This window comes from Sphaeramia orbicularis, chromosome 8 (genome assembly GCF_902148855.1).
Source record: "Sphaeramia orbicularis chromosome 8, fSphaOr1.1, whole genome shotgun sequence".
NCBI classification, from domain to species: domain Eukaryota; kingdom Metazoa; phylum Chordata; class Actinopteri; order Kurtiformes; family Apogonidae; genus Sphaeramia; species Sphaeramia orbicularis.
In genome coordinates, this window is record NC_043964.1 from 2,486,503 (window position 1) to 2,507,879 (window position 21,377).

The 21,377-nt window shown below is 40.2% G+C and overlaps 1 protein-coding gene and 2 non-coding genes across 3 annotated transcripts; all 3 read right to left on the bottom strand.

Moving 5' to 3' along the window:
• Positions 1-16,202: 16,202 nt before the first annotated feature.
• rpl3 (ribosomal protein L3) lies at positions 16,203-21,011 on the bottom strand. The gene is made up of 10 exons (XM_030140578.1): positions 20,974-21,011; positions 19,597-19,789; positions 19,190-19,358; positions 18,721-18,856; positions 17,839-18,025; positions 17,587-17,747; positions 17,395-17,496; positions 17,216-17,311; positions 16,690-16,809; positions 16,203-16,334 (listed from the first exon to the last, which is right to left on the bottom strand). Exons 1-10 carry the CDS (start codon positions 20,974-20,976, stop codon positions 16,290-16,292), a joined length of 1,212 nt encoding a protein of 403 aa, XP_029996438.1. The 5' UTR covers positions 20,977-21,011; the 3' UTR covers positions 16,203-16,289.
• LOC115425051 (small nucleolar RNA SNORA54) lies at positions 16,423-16,554 on the bottom strand. The gene has a single exon (XR_003936182.1). It is a non-coding gene; the product is annotated as a small nucleolar RNA SNORA54 (small nucleolar RNA).
• On the bottom strand, positions 18,579-18,673 carry LOC115425054 (small nucleolar RNA U83B). Its single transcript, XR_003936185.1, has one exon. It is a non-coding gene; the product is annotated as a small nucleolar RNA U83B (small nucleolar RNA).
• Positions 21,012-21,377: the final 366 nt, after the last annotated feature.

A 21,377-nucleotide genomic window follows, 5' to 3' on the forward strand; every position in this document is an offset into this window, starting at 1 on the left:
GAAAAACAACCGGACCCCCCCCCCAGGCCCTTTCCTCTCTGTATTTTGTAAAAATCATTTGTTTGTATTTGTTTTGAAACTGCTTGATGTTTGGACATTGTTATTAAATAGCAATACTTGAGTAAAGTACAAGTACCTCAGATTTGTACTTGAGCTCAGGTGATATTGTATCCTTTAGATTTAGGTGGGCTACATTTATACTTTCCAGATATTATTGAGTATTTTGCTAAGTATGAGTACGTCCAAATCTAATCTGAATACATTTCCTACTGCTGACAAATGTAATAGTCCAAAAGTGTAAATCAGTTCTGACTGGTAAGAAGTATTTATGTACTTTTCTGACTGTTCTGGACAACTTTACAGGCCAGCAGATTCATCAAATAAGAAAGGAGGGAAAGTTTCTATTAGAAAAAGTGCTGAGATTCTGATTTGCTATTATCCCAGTTCACTGACACAAGCCGCTCTCCATAAATTTGAGGGAAAAATATGTCAACGTAGCAGTCTAAATGAATAGGGCTTTTTTATGTATAGCCATCTTTATTCAGAATTCATAAGCAGAAGTCATTTTACAAGCTCCGATTACATTAAAGAGAAAGTGTGTGTGTGTTAGGAAGGGGATGGGGGTTGGGGTGGGGGGGGGCTTAGAGGCTTTTTCATAAAGCAGCACCTGGTACTCTGCAGCTGTCTGAATGTCACATTTTTAATATGTTTTAAAATTGAATAAGTCAGTTTTTTTCGGCCTCCTCTTCGGCACATCCAGCCCATTTGTCTCTCTGTCTTCTCTCTCATAACTTTTTCAATGCGGTGTCTTGTCATGTAGCTCACCGTCAGTCGGACCTGTCAGACTGCGGCGCCTTAAACGTCCACGAGACAGCACATCAACCGACAAATCGCAGATTGGAGGTTTGAGTTCAGCCCCCATTTCAGATTTTGGGAGAAGCTACACTGTCAATGTTTCAAGTCAAATCCTAATATTTAAAATTCCCAAGCCCTACATGGGAGTCCAATTTACATTCAGCCTCATCTTTCAGACATATTTAACATATAACCACTTCTGTAAGAATAAGAAAATCCATATTACATGTAATTAATGCAGTCATGAGGCATTAGATTCAATACAAATATCAAACATAAAAGGACATGTGCATCTTAGTGTGTATACCATATGGGTGCTTCTATGAAACTGGTCCTAAAAACAGGACATGGGGCTAAAAATTCAAACCAGATGTAGACTAATGTTACGAAGCAAGTTTGGAAGCACTCTGGGTCTATTTTAAAAACTATTTTTTAATTACAACACATTATTATATTATTTTACATTATATTTAACCCTCTGGTATCCCGTCCAGCAAGGCCCTTACTAAGCACCAAGTGTGCCTTTTTGGCCAAACATTTTTCACACAGTTTGTTTTTAATTCTTTTACACTTTTTTCTATTTCATCAACTTAAGCCATAAATAAAAATTCCAAATACTCAATAATTGTCACATTTTTTAACCCTTTAAATGCTGTGTTTGTAATGTAAACAAACCATTTTTTGATGCAAAAAACACAAAAAAATTATTTTTTTCAATATACTCCATAAAAAGTGGATCACATATTATTTGATTTTTCCATCCAGGCATATGTCAGTGATTAACTCCAACACTGGTTAATTTGCATTATTATTATTTTTGGTGCTAGGTCAAATGTTCAAAAATACTAGCATCTGTCACCAAGTGTGCGTAAAATGCACACCTATAAATCAAACTATTAAATATTATGTATTGATTTATTTTTCTGCTCTAATTTGATTTTATTTCTGTAAATTGAGCTCAGTCCTAATCATACAGATCAAATGTTAGAAATAGTGCGTTTTATGCACACTTGGCAGACAGATGCTAGTCTGGTCATTTTCTTTGTTTACAATGTGCACATTTGAGTTGGTGGACAGAATTTTAAAGATAATGTGAAAATGAACAACTTTTGAATTCTAACCTTATTTAAATTGTGAAAAATAATATGAAGTTTTTTAACATGAAGTGCAAAGTGTGTGTAAAAGGTGCACCCGAATACCGGAGGGTTAATACAAAAATCTGCATGTAACATGGTCAAAAGGACACGAAAATTACACGCTACTATTTTATTGAATATCTCTTTATTCTCTCACTGGTACATTTTGGGAATAACACTAATTTTGCAAGGCAGAGTGTTTCACAAAAATGACCACTGTTGCAAAATCCTTCGCAATTTATATGGGTTTAACTGGACAGGTTTTGTATGTAACACAAGTGGACACGATGGGTTACATACGAAACCTGGAATGAGACTGAGATTCATGAAAAACCTGCATGTTTGGATTAGAAAAAGCAGTAGGATCATCAAATTTAACACAGTGTCTTTATCTATAGCGCTATATAGGACTATTTACAGCCATGTTTCAAGATAAAATGCACTCACACATAGGTGGTTTTTCATGTCCCAATTTTGGTCGTATTTTTGGCCCAAATATTTGATAAAAAAATATAATTACCTCCGCCAAGGAGGTTATGTTTTTGCCAGGGTTTGTTTGTTTGTCTGTCTGTTTGTTTGTCTGTCCGTTAGTGTGCAACATAACTCAAAAAGTTATAGACAGATTTGGATGAAATTTTCAGGGTTTGTTGGAAATGGGATAAGGAAGAAATGATTAAATTTTGGTGGTGATCGGGGGTGGGGGGGCCCACAGGGGGGGCCACTGATCAGCCTTGGCGGAGGTCTGCGCTCTCCGAGTGCTTCTAGTTAATTATGGGATGGCTCAAAGCAAGAGGATTTTTTTTTTTTTTTGCATTTATCTGAGGTCATTATTAGGTACATCCTGGGGGGAAATTTGTCTACATTTCTCTTTTATTATTGGGTCTAAAAAGCTGGAAAAGTGCCAGGTACCAAAATGTACCCAGTTTGACAGAAGCACCCACATGTAAATAAAAAACAGTAAAAAACAGACAGAGCACACGAAGAAATACTGCGTGTGTCTTATATTACAATATAGGCAGCCCCATGTATTAAAAGTGAATAACTGTTGTCACCAAAGGACCAGATTTCACTGTTATTATTAAAAAGCACAAAGTGAATCAGGAAACAATAGTATGACGTTGTAAAATACTAAATAAACTATCAGTACTAGACTAGACTAGGATAGAATAGAATAGAATTCTATTCTATTCTATTCTGTTGTGTTGTGTTGTGTTGTGTTCTATTACATGTTTTCTAACTGACATCAGTCACAGTTCATCAGACTCTGTTTCTTTCTCTTCTTGTTCTGACAATGATTTCAGCCAGAAAACGATGTCCAAATATGTCAAAGAGCAGAACAACGGAGGAGGAGGCCACACTGATCTGCTCCTGACAGGTGGACTGGAGGGTGCGGGGGGGGGGGGGGGGGGGGGGGGGGGCTCCCCTCCTCCTCCTCCTCTTCTTCTTCTTCCTCCTCCCCCTCTCCTCCCCCTCTTCTTCTTCTCCTCCTCCTCCCCCTCCTCCTCCTCTTCTTCTTCCTCCTCCTCCTCCCCCTCCTCCTCTTCTTCCTCCTCTTCCTCCTCCTCTTCTTCTTCCTCCTCCTCCTCCCCCTCCCCCTCCTCCTCTTCTTCCTCCTCTTCCTCCTCCTCCTCCCCCTCTTCTTCCTTCCCCTCCTCCTCCTCTTCCTCCTCCTCTTCTTCTTCCTCCTCCTCCTCCTCCTCTTCCTCTTCCTCCTCCTCATCCTCATCCCACCCCCCCCCTTCTCCTCCTCACAGATGGGAAGTGGAATCCAGGGGAAACCGGACATGCCCTTGAAGAGTCAAGTCTTTTTTTTTTTTTCTTCCTCTTTTTTTGGCAGGCTAACAGAGTTGGACACTGCACAGGGAAGTCAGGAAGAGTCAGGGCAAGAGCTCCAGAGAAATACTAACAGTAGCACCGCCCACAGCTGCACCACTGACAGGGACAGATACGATAGACACCTGAAAAAAGGTTTCCCATGTGTGTACTGTAATGTGCACGGCAAATTTACAACATGTATATCTAGAAGGCCTTAAATGGGACAAGGAGGTTAAACCAGTGAGATAAGAAGCAAACAGCAGCAGGGCACATAAGGGGTTTCAGGTTTAATTTTATTTTAACGAATTGACTTAGTTTGGTTTTATTTAATTGTGGTGTTAGTCTGGGTTTTTCAGGTATTATGAGTAAAAGGTTTGACTTACAGCAGCTGAAATAGGTCAGATGACAGAATGCATGACATGAACTATTTATTTTTATACATTCTGGAGGTGGCGCCATGGGATGAAAACCAGGTAAAGGAAACATGAAGGAAAAGGGGGGAATTTTTACATGAATTACAGTAAAATCCAAATGTAAAGAACCCCTGCAGCCTGCTGGTGGTTCTGGAGGTGCCAGTGGTGTTGGTGGTTAGACTGTGGGTGAGGAGGTGAGGAGGTGAGGCCTGAGGAACACAGCGTCCCTTTATGGCTGGACATATTAAAAGCAAACACACCCTCTGTTTGCCTGAGCCTGGCTTTGTGTCTGCGGCAGCCTGTGAGGTTATGTAACCTCACATCAAACCAACTAATGACCTTTCTCTGACTTTACTGGACAACGGTCTGGGACTGAGGAACCAGCCCCTATGGAAAACCCAAAGCCTGTGAAGTGGGTCTAAAGCAGCGTTTTTCAACCTTTTTTGGCTCATGACTCCATTTTAACATCACAATTTTTAGGCGACCCCACACATTCAAAACAGCCACATTTTTTTGCTAAAAATTAGTTTGTTTTTGATCATTTATCCCTCCGGCATCCTGTCCAGCAAGGCCCTTACTAAGCACCAAGTGTGTCTTTTTGGCACACTTGTGGAATAATGTCAAAAAAAATTTCATACAGTTTGTTTTTAATTCTTTTACACTTTTTCCTATTTCATCAACTTGAGCCGTAAATAAAAATACCAAATACTCAATAATTGTCACATTTTTTAACCCTTTAAATGCCATGTTTGTAATGGAAACAAACCATTTTTTGATGCAAAAAACACACAAAAAATTTTTTTTTCAATATACTCCATAAAAAGTGGATCACATATTATTTGATTTTTTTCATCCTGGCATATGTCAGTGATTAACTCCAACACTGGTTAATTTGCATTATTATTTTTGGCGCTAGGTCAAATGTCCAAAAATACTAGCATCTGTCACCAAGTGTGCATAAAATGCACACCTATAAATCAAACTATTAAATATTATATATTGATTTATTTTTCTGCTCTAATTTGATTTTATTTTTGTAAATCCAGCTCAGTCCTAATCATACAGATCAAATGTTAGAAATAGTGCATTTTAGGCACACTTGGCAGACAGATGCTAGTCTTGTAATTTTCTTTTGTTTACAATGTGCACATTTGAGTTGGTGGACAGAATTTTAAAGATCATGCAAAAATGAACAACTTTTGAATTCTAACCTTATTTAAATTGTGAAAAATAATATGAACTTTTTTAACACGAAGTGCAAAGTGTGCCTAAAAGGCACACCTGGATACCGGAGGGTTAATAGTTTGCTACACTATGTTACAAATAAACATTAATGTTAGAGGACATTTAGTCTATATAATGTCTGTTATTGTGGACAGAGGCAGTAAATCCAGGTGTAGATTACTGCACAAAGGGTCAGGATCTGTCCAGTCAGTCCAGCTGTGATTTACAAGGAGGACAATTAATACTGAACAAACAAGAACTGAAACTATGAATTATGAAAGAGCTGCAGCATCTGAAACTGACCACAGTGAACATTTGACACAGAAACAGAACCACAGAGCTGCAGTTTCACACTCACAGTTTGTCATGTCTGTTATGTTTTGGGATTGTCTCTGCCAACTCACCATATATTTTTTATTAGTAAGCTGTGTTTTTTGTTTTTTTTGTTTTGTTTTGTTTTTTTGTTTTGTTTTTTTTTTACATTTTTATCAATTACTAGAAATTTCAGACAACCCCATTTAAATTCCAGGGGCCCCCACGTGGGGTCCCGACCCCAAGGTTGAAACACACTGTTCCAAAGTCTGTGAGGAAGCAGTCCCATCATTCATTGTTGGAGCTCTGAGAACAAATGCAACCTGGACTGAGTGTGTCTGTGTGTGTATTTGCAGAGACGTATGTTTGTGTTTTTTCCTGTGTGTGCAAACTAAATCTGCATGTGCAAGCGTGCATGTGTGTGAGGCAGAGATGCGGCCTGTTGTTTGTGCTGACCAGAGAACAGTTGCTGACTGAGCTCACCCCAGGTTATTTTTGGGTCATGCAGAGTTGAGTGGCAACACAGAGCTATAAGCACGGTCAACCAACTGAATAAGAAGAAAAAAAAAAATCAGTGGAGCAAACATAGTCTGAAATGACACATTCACATCACCCCCACTGCTGATATGAGCAGCGTGAAGGTCTGTATTCCTGATTAAGTTCCTGATTAATAGTAAAATGTATGAATCAAATGACTCTGACCAATGTCACTGATATTTTAACAATTCTATAAAGCTTTTAAATCTAGCTCTGAATAGAGGACAGTTCTTAAAAAAGAGAGAAAAAGAGGAGGATCTAAAGTAGGCTACAGCACACAAAGTGCTCTGGGATGCGTGAAGCAAATGTTGAGCTTTGGTCTGCCCTCTGGTGGTGAGACGGGAGATGGAGACGGCGAGCAGGGCTGCCTCCGTCAGCACAGGGAACGCTGTGTCCATGAACGGGCCTAGAATACTGATGGCACAGTGCAGGGGTGCAGGAGCTGCAGTCTGGCAGGCCCAAGAGAAATGCTCAAAGCCCTCAGATTCACTGCCCTTCACACAGACACAGCCTAAAGAGGACAGCAGCCCAGTCTGCACACATGCTGCACAAACACTGGCCAGCTTCAGTCGCCGTCGTGATATAGATTCAAATCCTTATATAGCAAGCACAGAAAGTCTTTGACTGTGACTTACACCTGTTTACATCATGATTTATGTTTAAGTCACGAAATGAGGCCGATTTGTGCTCTCCTCTCAGTACAGAGTACACTGGAAGAGGAGCTCACACCCTTCACCTGAGTAAAAGTAGCAGTACACCACTGTGAAATGATGAGGATCGTATTATTAATAAGGCCGGTTACTATGAACATACTAATGAACTGTTTATGAAATCCCATATTATGAAATTTAATGATTTGGTTTACCATAAAATAATGCAAATAATGTATAAAGCCAAATTAAAGTGACTCTGTCTGTATACGAAGCTTCTTCTCAACATGAGTCTAAATAGGATTTGCGAGATGTTTGTAAATGTGTTGAACAAAAAGCTAAAAAAAGAGACTAAAAGCAGATGTGGAGTTCAACTGTGGAACGATGCCAGCATGGATTTAAGAATGTGTGGCTCATTTTTGATATTTAAAAAAATGGTACCACAGGTGTTTAGTGTCCGACTGCAGTGGAAGCTCAGCTTCCTCTAAAATGACTCCAATTAAATGTTCAAATCTGTTCAGTTGTTTTCATTTCATTGACTCCAAATGTGTTGGAACACGTTCATCTCTCAGACCAGTTGGTTCAGAATCAGTTTGATCCCAGATCAGTGGACTGGATGTTGTTCACTTCTCCTCCATTCCCATGTCTGTGTTTTCTCCTCCATCTCTGCTCAGTGCATTTGTCCGTAGACGCTCAGCGTCCATGCACTTCAATGGGACTGAGTGGAACTGCTGGAAACTGACTCTAAACTGGACGCTAATTGGATAAATGACACCATGTCGTCCCGCCCCTGGATGCTCAGCGTCTCTGGGGGTGAATGGAGCTGTGGGCGGAGCTCGGCCGGGCCAGACGCCGAGCTTCCACGTGCTGATTGGAGGACGGGTCCAAAGGCTGAATGCGGTTTGATTGACAGCTGTTTTCAGATCTGCTCCTTCACTGACACAGTTCAGTTTAATACCGTCACACATTCTGCTGTGAAATCACAGAAACCAAATGAACTGTTCATTTACTGACCTGAAAGAAAACACAACCACTGGACTTCCTTGTTTCAATTTAACATAATTTCAGCGTTTTCTTGTGTAGTTGGTACGATAAGGTCACTGAGCATTTTCTTAAAAGGAACGGAGGACGAATTTATGTTAAAATAACTGACATTTTTTTAATGTAAGCCGACAACGAGCTTCCCCTGTCTGAAAGACCAGCAGCCGACACTGAAGGCAATTTTTGAAGGACACAATTGTTAAGATCTAATAAGTAAATCATTTATTTTCGACTCTATATTAAATTATCATTAATTTGATTGGTTGTTTTCTATTTTTCTGGTTTAGTTTCTTTCTTTTTTTTTATGTTTTTGCTTATTTGTTTGGTTGTATACATTATTGTTTTTTTCTTTTTCTTATGTTGAACACTGGGTAGCTGAATGTGTTCTGTAGGACAGGCATTAGTAGAAGCGTTCTGCTTCTGCCTGGGCCTGTTCACTCACTAACCTGTGGAGAATGTTTGGAGTGTGGACACTGGGTGGATTATGTGAGGACTGAATAAAGAATTTCATCATTGTCATCATCATCAACAATATACACAAGTCCCAAATCATCCTACACAAAATGTCATCAAAATTATGCTAGGCTAAGCTAAGCTAACGTTAGGGCTGCAGTTCAAACTGTTTGTCCCACTTGTGGAACTCATCAGTTCAGGACAAATGAATGAATCCAAAGCCAGTGTTGAACTGTTCCTTCAGGGTTTTCCAGGCTGGTAGATCCCATCAGAATATTCCACTGGAACGCTTTGGGAAGACTAGACTGCAGTGCATATTCTTCCACCAGCGCAGAATGTGTGCGTCATCCCCACAGGACAAGACACTGAGCATGTGCAGAATGGAAGGAATAAAGTCCAAACGGAATGAAGGCTTTACATGTCCAGGAAGAATTTAGACCGCACTTAAAAGAGGATTAAACCACTGACTTTAATCAGGTTTAAATTTAATCCACACTTTTCTTTTTCAGATGGAATAAGGTGTTTACATGGACATCTGAAATAGGATCCAACCTTTAATCAGATTAAACCAGGAATAAAAGTTGTCATGGAAACGCATGGAGTGAACTTTTCAGTCAGTTACAGGATCACCCTGCGGCCTCGGTCATGTGTAATAATGGTGGTAGTTGTGTGGTCGTCCCCCTCCAACAGTGGGTCGTCCGATCAGACTCCACCCCACAGTGCCACCCATCCACTTCCTCCACCCCACAGGAAGGCCCCGCCGCTGACTCGGAGCCAGCCGGCCAACGATGCCAGGACCCGCACCGACACACAGGGGCACACACCTACCTACACGTACAAGCAGCTCCCCTTCCACACACATAAATCAAATGCTTGGCCCTTTTCTCGGCTGTCCCAGCATGCACCCTGGTTACCTGGCTACTGTCCCACTAGCAACAGCTGCTACCTCAACACAGGGCTGGAGTTTCCACTGCATGATAGCACACGCAAATGCAGTCCCATAAAATAGAGGCCCACGATACCGGCTTCACCCAGCCCCGACTGGGAGGGGAAGAGCTCATTTGAGATGATGGAGGACTGAACTAATCGGGTGAAATGGTGCGAACAGGCCTTTACAGAAAAGTGCAGAGAGATGCTGTTTGAGCAGATGCAAGAGGTCATAAAAGGAGCGCCTGCTGGGACACCTTACCTCACCTGAATGGGACAGAGGGAGCAATTAAAGGCATAATTCTGGCCTGTTAACCGTCACATTTAGCAGGGAGGGGGCGTTATGTAAAGTGCAGCTCTGCGGGTGCTTTGAACCGCAGCTCAGCTTCTGCTGCAGCAGGCCAAGGGTCAAAGCCTCTGGAGATGATTATGTAACAGCAGGGCCATCTCCATGACTGTCCTCTGGCCACAGTGACACAAAGATTCACTTCTCCTCCACAGTTATTATGGTCCTGAGATTTTCATGAGGTTTTAATTCAGTGGTTTCCAACCTTTTTTGGCTCGTGACCCCATTTTAACATCACACATTTCTGGCGACCCCAGACATTCAAAACAGAGACTTTTTTTTTGCTAAAATTAATTTGTTTTTGATCACGTAATAGTTTGTTATACTATGTTGCAAATAATTTTAGACTATATTTAGGCAATGTAATATATATTATTGTGGACAGAGGCAGTAAATCCAGGTGTAGATTACGGCACAAAGGGAGAATGTCATTTTCCTTGGTCAGGATCTGTCCAGTCAGTCCAGCTGTGATTTACAAGGAGGACAATTAACACTGAACAAACAAGAACTGAAACTATGAATTAAGAAAGAGCTGCAGCATCTGAAACTGACCACAATGAACATTTGACACAGAAACAGAACCACAGTGCTGCAGTTTCACAACTACAGTTTGTCATGTCTGTTATGGATTGGGATTGTCTCTGTCAACTCACCATTTATTTTTTTATCAGTAAGTTATTTGTTTTTTTTAATCAATTACTAGAAATTCCAGATGACCCCATGTGGGGTCCCGACCCCAAGGTTGAAAAACACTGTTTTAATTTGATCTGTTTGGCCTTTGATGCCAGTTTGGATTTGTTCAGTTTTCAGCTCTTTCTCTTCATTTTGGCTTCATAATTGTTGGCAAAAAAAACAACAACACATTTTTAATGTTTTAGCATTCTATCAGAACAGTGTTAGGAATAGATGATGGTAACGCCCACAGATTCTGAATCATAAAATATAGAAAGCATACAAAGGAAGAAAATACAGGGTGTCTATAAAGTCTTTTTACAATTTAACATTTTTTTTTTAAAATTATCATTATTATTTTAAATTAGACATTTAAATAAACATGTACTTAGACATAAGGAACCACACAGACACACTACAAAAAAAATTATACAACAAACAAAACAAAAAAAGAGAAAAACAAACAAACAAAAAAAACACAACAAAAAACAACTAGATGAATAATATTATCAGCTCCTCTTTACAATGCTCAGGGCTGATTAAAAGTTATTTACAATTGAACATTTTTAATACAAAACCAAATGAATCGTCAAATCTGTGGAAATTATTACAAAGTTAAATTGAAATTGATTTAGAAACCCACTAACATGCAGTGGTGGTGCACCATCTGGCTGGAAAATAATGGTTAGTTGAAGGTCATCCAGTTGTGGTGCCACTTATTCAATCAAAAGGTCAAGGTAAACATTTGCAGTAATTGATCTCTCATTGAAGAAAAATGGACCAATGATTCGATTGCACATGATCCCACAATGTGATTAAGACCTTTGATAACCACTGAGTACATAGAACTAATCTGATTAAAATATCTCATCAGTTGCTTTTGTAATAAATGTTTTAAATTGTAAAGAGACTGTGGACACCCTGTACATCTGTGATGCTGAGCTTAATTAGTCGTAGATCTGTGAGTGGTCAGCATTTAGCCAGTAAACCTTCTACAAATAAATAGAACTTTTAGATCATTACTGTGTTTTAAAATGCTTTTCCTGTACAGCTATTTAAACCAAGTAGGAAAACATTAAATAAATAAGCGTACCTCAGTTTGTAAACGGAACCATCCATCCATCCTCTGAACCGTTCAGTCCTCATGAGGGTCACCGGGTGTCGGAGTCTCTCCCAACAGCTACCAACGGGCGACGGCGGATACACAACGGACATTCAGCAGATCTGTTTAACAATAATGGAAATATTTGTGTCACTTCCAAACAATGGTCTTCAACAATTGTACATGAAATAGTAGATATAAAATAGAATATGGTGAAAATGTAAAATAAAAACAAATAGAAGCTGGAAGGATTAAGATCAAACTTCTACAATTACTAAAAGGATAGATAGATAGATAGATAGATAGATAGATAGATAGATAGATAGATAGATAGATAGATAGATAGATAGATAGATAGATAGATAGATAGATAGATAGATAGATAGATATAGATAGATAGATAGATAGATAGATAGATAGATAGATAGATAGATAGATAGATAGATAGATAGATAGATCTGTTTTTTTTTTAGTTCATGGTGTTTTGTTTTTCTATTTTCATTTCAGTTCATCTAATTGTTTCCTGTTAGTTTTCGTTTTTGTTCACGGTCCTAACCCTGCAGAAGGCTTCCTCACATCACTCTTTAACTTAAGTGTCCTTTTGAGAATATTTTAGAGGATTGTAAAAGTGCTTTGGTCGAGAAAAAGGTTCCAGTTCTTGAAACGCCGCTCAGAGAATAGCTGCCCTTCAACTCCCCAGACTGTGGGTTAATGGAAGTGGGTGGGACCTTGGAAATCCTGATAGGAAATCCACATTTCTGCAGAGAGTGCTGAATATTATGCACAGATGTCTCCGAGGTGTTTCGTGGGACATGGAGGGCCCTCTCAGGGTCTTCCTCGTTACCTGCTGAAGAGGAGGTTTTGGTTTTGGCAGTGATGAGTCAGAATAGATGATGTTGAGGCTTAATTAGTGTCCTGTGACTGCTGCTGGAGCTCTGATGTCAGCTGAATACAAGTCCAACAGCTCAAGGACACATATAGCCGGTTAAACATGCAATGTTAGCTAAACTCAGAGTGTGGCTGTCCGTCAGTTCTGCATAGGTGGCTGCTCTCATCACAGCTGACGACGACCTTTTCAGCTGCAACACATAAGACTGAGCTGAAAGGCTGATCTTATTTAATGAGCTCTGGGGACAAATAAACGTTTCACTGCAGCCTCACTGCTTTTATTAAGACAACAGTTACCGCTTCTCTTTAGTCGGACTTTTAAGGGTTCAAATAACCTGTTCCAAACTTTTCCAGACTTCTTTGCACATTTTTCATATATATTTATCCCTCCGGTATCCCGTCCAAATCCGAGGCCATGGTTCTCGACCGGAAAAAGGTGGTCTGCCCTCTCCGGGTCGGTGGGGAGTCTTTGCCCCAAGTGGAGGAGTTTAAGTATCTGGGTCTTGTTCACGAGTGAGGGAAGGATGGAGCGTGAGATTGACAGATGGACTGCGTCTGCAGTGATGCAGTCGTTGTATCGGTCTGTCATGGTGAAGAAGGAGCTGAGCCGAGAGGAGAAGCTCTCGATTTACCGGTCAGTCTACGTTCCTACCCTCACCTATGGTCATGAGCTTTGGGTCATGACCGAAAGGACAAGATCCTGGATACAAACGGTCGAAATGAGTTTCCTCCGCCGTTTGTCTGGGCGCACCCTTAGGGATAGGGGGAGGAGCTCAGTCACCAGGGAGGAGCTCGGAGTAGAGCCGCTGCTCCTCCGCGTCGAGAGGGGCCAGCTGAGGTGGCTCGGGCATCTGTTTCGGATCCTCCTGGACGCCTCCCTGGGGAGGTGTTCCGGGCATGTCCCACCAGGAGGAGACCTCAGGGAAGACCCAGGACACGTTGGAGAGACTATGTCTCTGGGCTGGCCTGGGAACGCCTCAGGGTCCCTCCAGGAAGAGCTGGAGGAGGAGTCTGAGGAGAGGGAAGTCTGGGCATCCCTGCTTAGACTGTTACCCCCGCGACCCGGCCCCAGATAAACGGAAGATAATGGATGGATGGATGGTATCCCGTCCACCAAGGCCCTTACTAAGCACCAAGTGTGCCTTTTTCACACACTTGTGGAATAATGTCAATACATTTTCATACAGTTTTTTAATTCTTTTACACTTTTTTCTATTTCATCCGCTTGAGCTGTAAATAAAAATACCAAATACTCAATAATTGTCACATTTTTAGTCCTTGAAATGCCGTGTTTGTAATGGAAACAAACCATTTTTTGACGCAAAAAACAAAAATATTTTTTTTCAAAATACTCCATAAAAAGTGGATCACATATTATTTGATTTTTTCATCCTGGCATATGTCAATGATTAACTCCAACACTGGCTAATTTGCATTATTATTTTTGGCGCTAGGTCAAATGTTCAAAAATACTAGCATCTGTCACCAAGTGTGCGTAAAATGCACACCTATAAATCACACTATTAAATATTATATATTGATTTATTTTTCTGCTCTAATTTGATTTTATTTTTGTAAATCCAGCTCAGTCCTAATCATACAGATCAAATGTTAGAAACAGTGCGTTTTAGGCACACTTGGCAGACAGATGCTAGTCTGGTCATTTTCTTTTGTTTACAATGTGCACATTTGAGTTGATGGCCTGAATTTTAAAGATCATGCAAAAATGAACAACTTTTGAATTCTAACCTGATTTAAATTGTGAAAAATAATGAGGTTTTTTAACATGAACTGCAAAGTGTGCCTAAAAGGCGCACCCAGATACCGGAGGGTTAACAAAATATAGGTTTATTATTAGAAAATGTATTTATTTTTAATCAAAAACAGAGCTGCAACCGATTAATCGATTAGGTGCTTGAAGCAAATGCAAAAATTCACGATTCGATTAATTGAAGGGAAATATTCTATTGCAGTTTTCCTGAACTGAAGCTTCTTTGTGCGTCACAATAAGCGTCCGTGTGAAACACAACAGTGGAACCAATGTTTAACAGCCGAGAAATGAAGGAAACAAAGCTGAAGACTCAGGAGAACTGTGGTTGAATGATTTTTTGTTTTTTTTTGATCGCTTTGAGTCGATTAATCGGTTGCAGCTCTAATCAAAAATGTTTCTTACATTCTAACTATGAAGTTGTTAAATTGAAGTCAGCTTTAATTTAATTAAAATGATCAATGATCGAATATCAAAGGATATTTACACATGTACTGTGCTCATTTAAATAAATGAAAACATTTACACCACAAGATTATCATGAGCGAAAACTAATGAAACGATGAAAACTAAAATTGAAAAAACATTTTCATTAACAGAAATAAACACTATAGTTAAAAGAAAAAAATAATAACTAACTGAAACTGTATTGTGTGTTTACAAAACTAACTAAAACGGATAAAAGTTATGGATAAAATTCCCTTCGTTTTCGTCTTTGTCAACGTCAGATTGATACGAAATTGATTTATTTCCCTCAAGCAATTTTAGCTGCTGGCACCATATATTTAATGTCGTCTTCTGGTCCCCACTCTACCTGGAAACATGGAGACTAAAGTTGGGAGAAAGCAGCAGAGTCCTGTCTGGGATTTATTTGAATATGACAGAGGAAGAGAAAAGATATTAAAAAAAACCCCTAAAACTAAGCATTTAGAAAACAACAAAAACTAATAAAACCTAGCAAATCTGCTCTAAAAACAAATTAAAACTGAATTACAGAAAAAAAGTCAAACTAAATGAAACTAAACTATAATGAAAAACCCAAACCTAGTGGAACCTTAGTTGGTTATCTTTTGTATCAAATAAACCAAATAAATAAAGCTGTAAACAGTTGAAGTTTGTAGTTTAGCACCATGCAGTGTAACACTAAAAACATGTTGCACTGTTTTATATTCAACCAACTGTATGTAACTGCACCACCTGAAATGTCAGTAATCTGCAATGAGTCATGTCCAATATCAAACACTGAAACTTTAGTGTACCATTTACTATTAACAAGAGTCCTGATAATGCAAACTGAACTTTACTTCAGTATTTTCAGTCTGAACTTTCAAGTACAGAATTCTTACTTCCACTGAACACATTTCACTGAAGCTCGTTACTTCCAGGCCTACAGTAACAAAAGGATGATTATGTACAATTCACCGGAACCAGAAAAAGATAATGGTCTGGACTCTCCTCTGTAGAGGAACAGATCAGCTCCTTGTGAACACTATTTTAACAAGTAATCCTGCATCAGAATATATCCTTTGGAAGCCTCCATGTACCAGTAAAAAGCCTTCATCCAAAAAACCCTGACCTAATTTTTGCCCTAAAACTCCACTTGCCGTCTAAATACAAACAGTATGCGCTGAGGGACAGATCCAATTAGAACCGTAGACAGATCAGTTTAATTTCGTATTGAAAATCTGCCTGTTGAAGACACCGTTCAAGTACTGCATTAGAAACATTAAAAAAAAAAAAAATTAACCTGAAACATTCTCCCATTTTTTATCCAGACCTGGGAGTTTCAGATGAACTCTGACCATTTCTTAACAGGAAGTTTGTCAAACTTCAGATGCATTTGTAACCTTCCCATTAACTACCTGTGCTGAATTAATTATTGACCAAGCTGCCATCTGCAACTTCGAATATGCTGACTCAACTCAAACTACAAGGTTAATACCAGCTGACCACCCATTTCCTCCTATTCAATACATCCCATTGACTTCAGAGTGGAGCAAAGCCCTCTACTCCAAATTAGTCTGTAAAACATATTCGACAAAAAACCCACAAACCAACGTTTTGTTTTCTCTTTTTTATTAAATAACTCTGCAGAACAGTAAAGATGGTGACGGTCGATCCAGCAGAGACACTGTATGTGGACAGGGACTTTAAGCAGTCTCCTCCTTGGTAAGACGGTCCTTCTTGAGTGGTCCCTGTGGAACAGAAACAAAACCATCAGTTCTATGCCAATACTTAATAGTCTGTTGTTGGCCTGCAAAATGTGTGTTGGCTCAAAATGGTCAGTGTTCCCAGAGAGTGAACAGGGAGCCAGCACAAAAAGGCACTGCTCCCCTGCCTCACTGGAGCTCACTGTGGCACTGGAATGGAACCAGAGTTCATACTGAGCACTGAACCAGGTTACGAACAGTGCAGGCAGTCTGGGCTTCAAGTCATTTCGCTAATTAGTTCATTTTATACCCCGTTAGTACGTAGCATTTAAGTTACAAAGGTTCTAGCGACAGTCAAATGATTCCACAAGAAAAATAAAATCCAAGTACAAATCCTCACCATGAACGCTTTCTTTTCCTCCACAGTCTGGAAGCGGCCGTGACCAAACTTGGAGGTTGTGTCGATAAACTTGAGGTCAATCTTCTCCAAGGCACGGCGGCTGGTCTGCACAAGCAAAGACTGGAAAAAAAAAAAAAAAAGTTTATTGATTACAAAAAGATTAATTGTATATACGAATTCCACATCCATAATGTGAAAATGCCTTCAACCAACCAGCATTCCAGGCTTTTTCTCACAGTTCTATTCACATTAACACTTTACACATGATGCCACAGTAGTACTACACTGACCCCCTGGATGTGTGCACATCCACTGACCAGGTAAGAGTTTGCATTTGTCATTTTCTCCATTTTGTAGTTTTAATGGGATCATTAATGAAAACCACATTTCATTGAAAGACCCAAAGTCATAAGGGTTTAAACCAAGGACCTTCCTGCACTTAATAACCACTAGATCAACACTGTAATTGACAAAAAAACTAACTTAGCAAAATGCAACACAATGATTAGCTTTACACTGTTCTCACCTTGCGCAGAGTCACCACCCTCTTCTTGGCTCCCACCACACAACCTTTCACAACGACAAAGTCGTTCTTCACCTCTCCATAGTGGACAAATCCACCCTGTTAAAAGAAAACTAGTGAGTACAAGCTACTCCAAGGAAAACTCCTGTATCCAGACTCCTACAGGATGGATGATCCGTTACCTGGGGGTTGATGCTCTTGTTTGACAGATCGTACTCTGTGGAGGCGTTGTTCTTAACAAGTTTACCATCCTTCTGGTGGTAGCCCTGACCAATCTTGTAGATCTGTTTAAAAAAAAAAAAGGAGAAAAAAGTTTACACACAATCCACTTGTGCACAGACCAGTGACTACTCAGACTGTAAACACCTGCTCACCTTCTTGTTGATCTCTGTGCGGTGGTGGTAGCCCTTCTGACCAGCACGGGCCACAGAGAAAGCAACACGAGCAGGATGCCAGGCACCGATGCAGGCCACCTTACGCAGACCACGATGGGTCTTGCGAGGAAGCTTCTTTGTGTGCCAACGGCTGGTGACACCTTAGATCACAAACAGATATGTGATCAGATGACTTGATAAACACGTCCCTTCAAGGAAAGGCAATACTCAGTTTTGTGTTGCTTTTCTTACCCTTGTATCCATGACCCTTGGTGACACCGATGACGTCGATCATCTCATCCTGACTGAAAACAGTGTTGACGGGCACTGCCTGCTCCAGCTTCTCACGGGCCCAGTCCACCTTATCAGCAATGGAACCTCCATTCAGCTGCACCTCCATGAGGTGAGCCTTCTTCTGCCTCAGGGGCAGCAGACGCATCTGTACAGAACAAACAGGTCAGGGTGCACAAAATGTTACTCTAAACACGTTGAAAAAAGGACCGTTTATGCTTCTAAAACTTCCCTCCATATGGATTACAGGTATGAGTGAAAAGCAATAGAGAACCATAAAACATGAGCCTAGGTATGGTTCTGGAATAAATGAAATAAACCTGGCATTTTAAAACAGTGTTCATTGATATGCAATTCTGTTTGTATTTACAAAAAAAACGTATCAAAATTAAGAAAGCAGTTTAACTTTATGTGCCACTATATACTTAAACAAAAGACATGTCACCATTCACTTGCACAAAGGGCAAGAGTCTTCATGCGTGACTTTAAATACCTTCACTTTAAAGTGAATATACTTTGCATCAGTCAGACAACAATATTCACTCTACTGACAGCAAAAATGAAAACATCAAGGTCTAAAGAGCATAAAACTCAATAACCAGCAGCTATAGCTCCCTCACCATTACAACATGTAATCCAAATGGAAGAAAATTCTCAAGGACTAATCCTCCAACTTTAGGCCTAAATATTTTGCACAGCTTTGCAGTCTCAGAAGGAAGGCAGCATGGAATGTATCCTCATGCTTTTTCGGGCGCCATGCCTGACGCAAGTTTCCGTGGTCTCATCACAGACATAAGCAGAAGCAAATATACCAGACTTCCCCTCAAAGTCACAGACACTAACCTGTGTGTGGGCAATGATGCGGATGACCTGGCAGTATTTCTTCATGGCAGCAAAGTCCTTCTCCAGCTGCTTCTTTCCCTCCTCATCCTGCCATTTCTTGCAGTACTTGGTGAAGGCCTTCTTCTTGGACTTGTACCTGAGAGCGAGCAGGGCAGGGGGAACAGAAGCACATGCGGGTTGGCACTAGTCCTTCATGAACCCTGACGGGCCAGCGGAAGAACACAGTGCATAGCAGCTCGCCCCCCTTCCATACGGACAAGGGGGTTTAAACCACCAAAGGATTTCGGCTCATGGCGCAGTTTCTAAGAAGCACTTTCCACTGGCCAGAGGAGCCCGGAGCTCATCAGGGCACATGGCACCTGAGAGGAGCTGCCACAGGGGCCACCGTAACGTTAGACTCGCTCAGTGACACTGGGCAACTAACTGCTTCAACGCTTCAGTCATATCTCATTTAATTATTATGTCTCACCAGTTCTTGTAGAAGCGACGCTTGCATTCATCACTGACATGCTCAGCAAAGATGGTCTTGAAGGAACGCAGACCACGTGGGGTGTTGACGTAACCAACAACTCCAACCACCATCATGGGAGGAGTCTCCACAATAGTGACAGCCTCAACCACCTCCTTCTTGTTCACCTCTAAAGTATAAAAAAAATTACACCCAGTGTTAAAAATATGAACTAAGTGTTTTGCAGCAAGGGAAAAACAAGTTTAAAGTGGACTGCACTCAGTACTCGACATTCAGCAAGGGATATAAGCCCATTCTGTCCGCCCGTCGAGAGTCTCATCACAGACAGACTAAATCGCATACTTAAGGCTAACATTTATGAACACATCGAGGTCAGATGCAAATATTTATATCACCAGTTTACTCACTTGAGCCAGGCCTGTCGACCTCACGGACGATGTGAGTCATGCCCGCCTTGTAGCCCAGGAAGGCCGTCAGGTGCACGGGTTTGCTGGGGTCATCCTTGGGGAAGCTCTTGGCCTTACCACGATGACGCCGGCTCCTCTTGCGGGGCAGGAAGCCCAGGGATCCGTGTCGCGGAGCCGAAAATTTACGGTGAGACTGTTGGGAGAAATGAAAGTAGCTTTTGAGCAACTTTGAAGAATCAAGGGAAACTGCCCCGATGGGTCAAAGATTATGTTGTTTGACACAAATAGTTGGTATAAAAACTGTACTTTAATTGTATAGCCTTCCATTTGAATATGTCAAAACCTACAAGGACCTTGGACATATAGTATCTGATAATCTTAGTGATGATAATAAATTTAAACTAAGGTTAGGAGTCTTTATGGCAAGAGTCATCTTATCTCTCGCAGGTTTTATTTTTGTTCCACTACTATTAAGTATTAATTTATCATATCTTTTGGCTGGAATATTCTCTGTTACTTATGGGTTAATTTTCAACATTGTACTGCTCACTCAGTCATAATTGCTCTTAATGCATTCAGTATCACACATGGTTTTTATTGTAGCTGTAGTGCTAGTGGTATGTTGTACTTTACTAATGTTCGCTCTTATTAGATGTTACAAAAGGCAATCTTGAATTTTATACTGCGTTTAAGACATTCTAGACATGTTATGATTTTTACAATTGTTAACCATGACTTTTATATCGATTTTACACTTGTTAAATACTGGCACCAGCATCTTTAGACTTGTTATTGAAGATAAGGTGTGCGCATGCGTGTCGTTTTTACATGTAAAACCCTTTTTTTTTTAAATTAATTTTTAATGCTCATTATACTCTGTGGACTGTAACTAGTTTGATGTCTAATGCAACCAAATAAATGAAAATGAATATACTTCATACGAATATAATCAATACATGAGAAAATGTTAGCTTACAGATACATCCGGGAAATGCAGCATGCCAACTAGCTAGCAGGCTAACTCATGTGCTCGAATAGCCTTATTACCGTCATCCTAACAGACAAAACCATAAAATTAGGATTGTGTAGGACCGATTAAGGTTATTTAATTTAATGTATCTTATTTTAAGTGTTATTTAGAGTCCTGGGTGGCGGCTCTCTTTAAGCAGCCATCTTAGGCCGTAAGTTGCCGATGTTCTCCCAAAGGCATGCGAAAAGTCTCAACTGGATTGGATAATTGGACAAATATGTACTTCACAGCCATAAAAGGGATTCTATAAACCTTTAAAGTAGTTTAAAGACACGAAACATACGAGATGGTTAAGATACCATGCAGATTCTCATCCTGGGTGTTTGCTACATGCAGGATCCACTCACCATTTTGTCTCCAATCCGATTCAAAGAGGCCTTGTACACGGTCACCGGCGATTTTATACAGACGCAAGTATCGCGAGATTTACCGTGATCCTCCACGTTGAAGCCCCGCCCCTGAGTGTGTTAAACTATGCAGCCACTAGATGGTGCTATTTATTAATGATATTATTTTAACAGGGATGATCATGTACAACACAGGTGTCAAACATGTGGCCTGGAAATAATGAAATAATGAAAATAATGAAAATAATGAAACATAGAAATAAGGACAACTCCAAATTTTTCTCTTTGTAAATGTAAATATTTTCATTTATTTACACTAAAACAAAGTATAATTTCTCAAAAAATATGAATAACCTGAAATGTCTTACGAGAAGTACAATTTTAACAATTTTCTGCCTGTTATT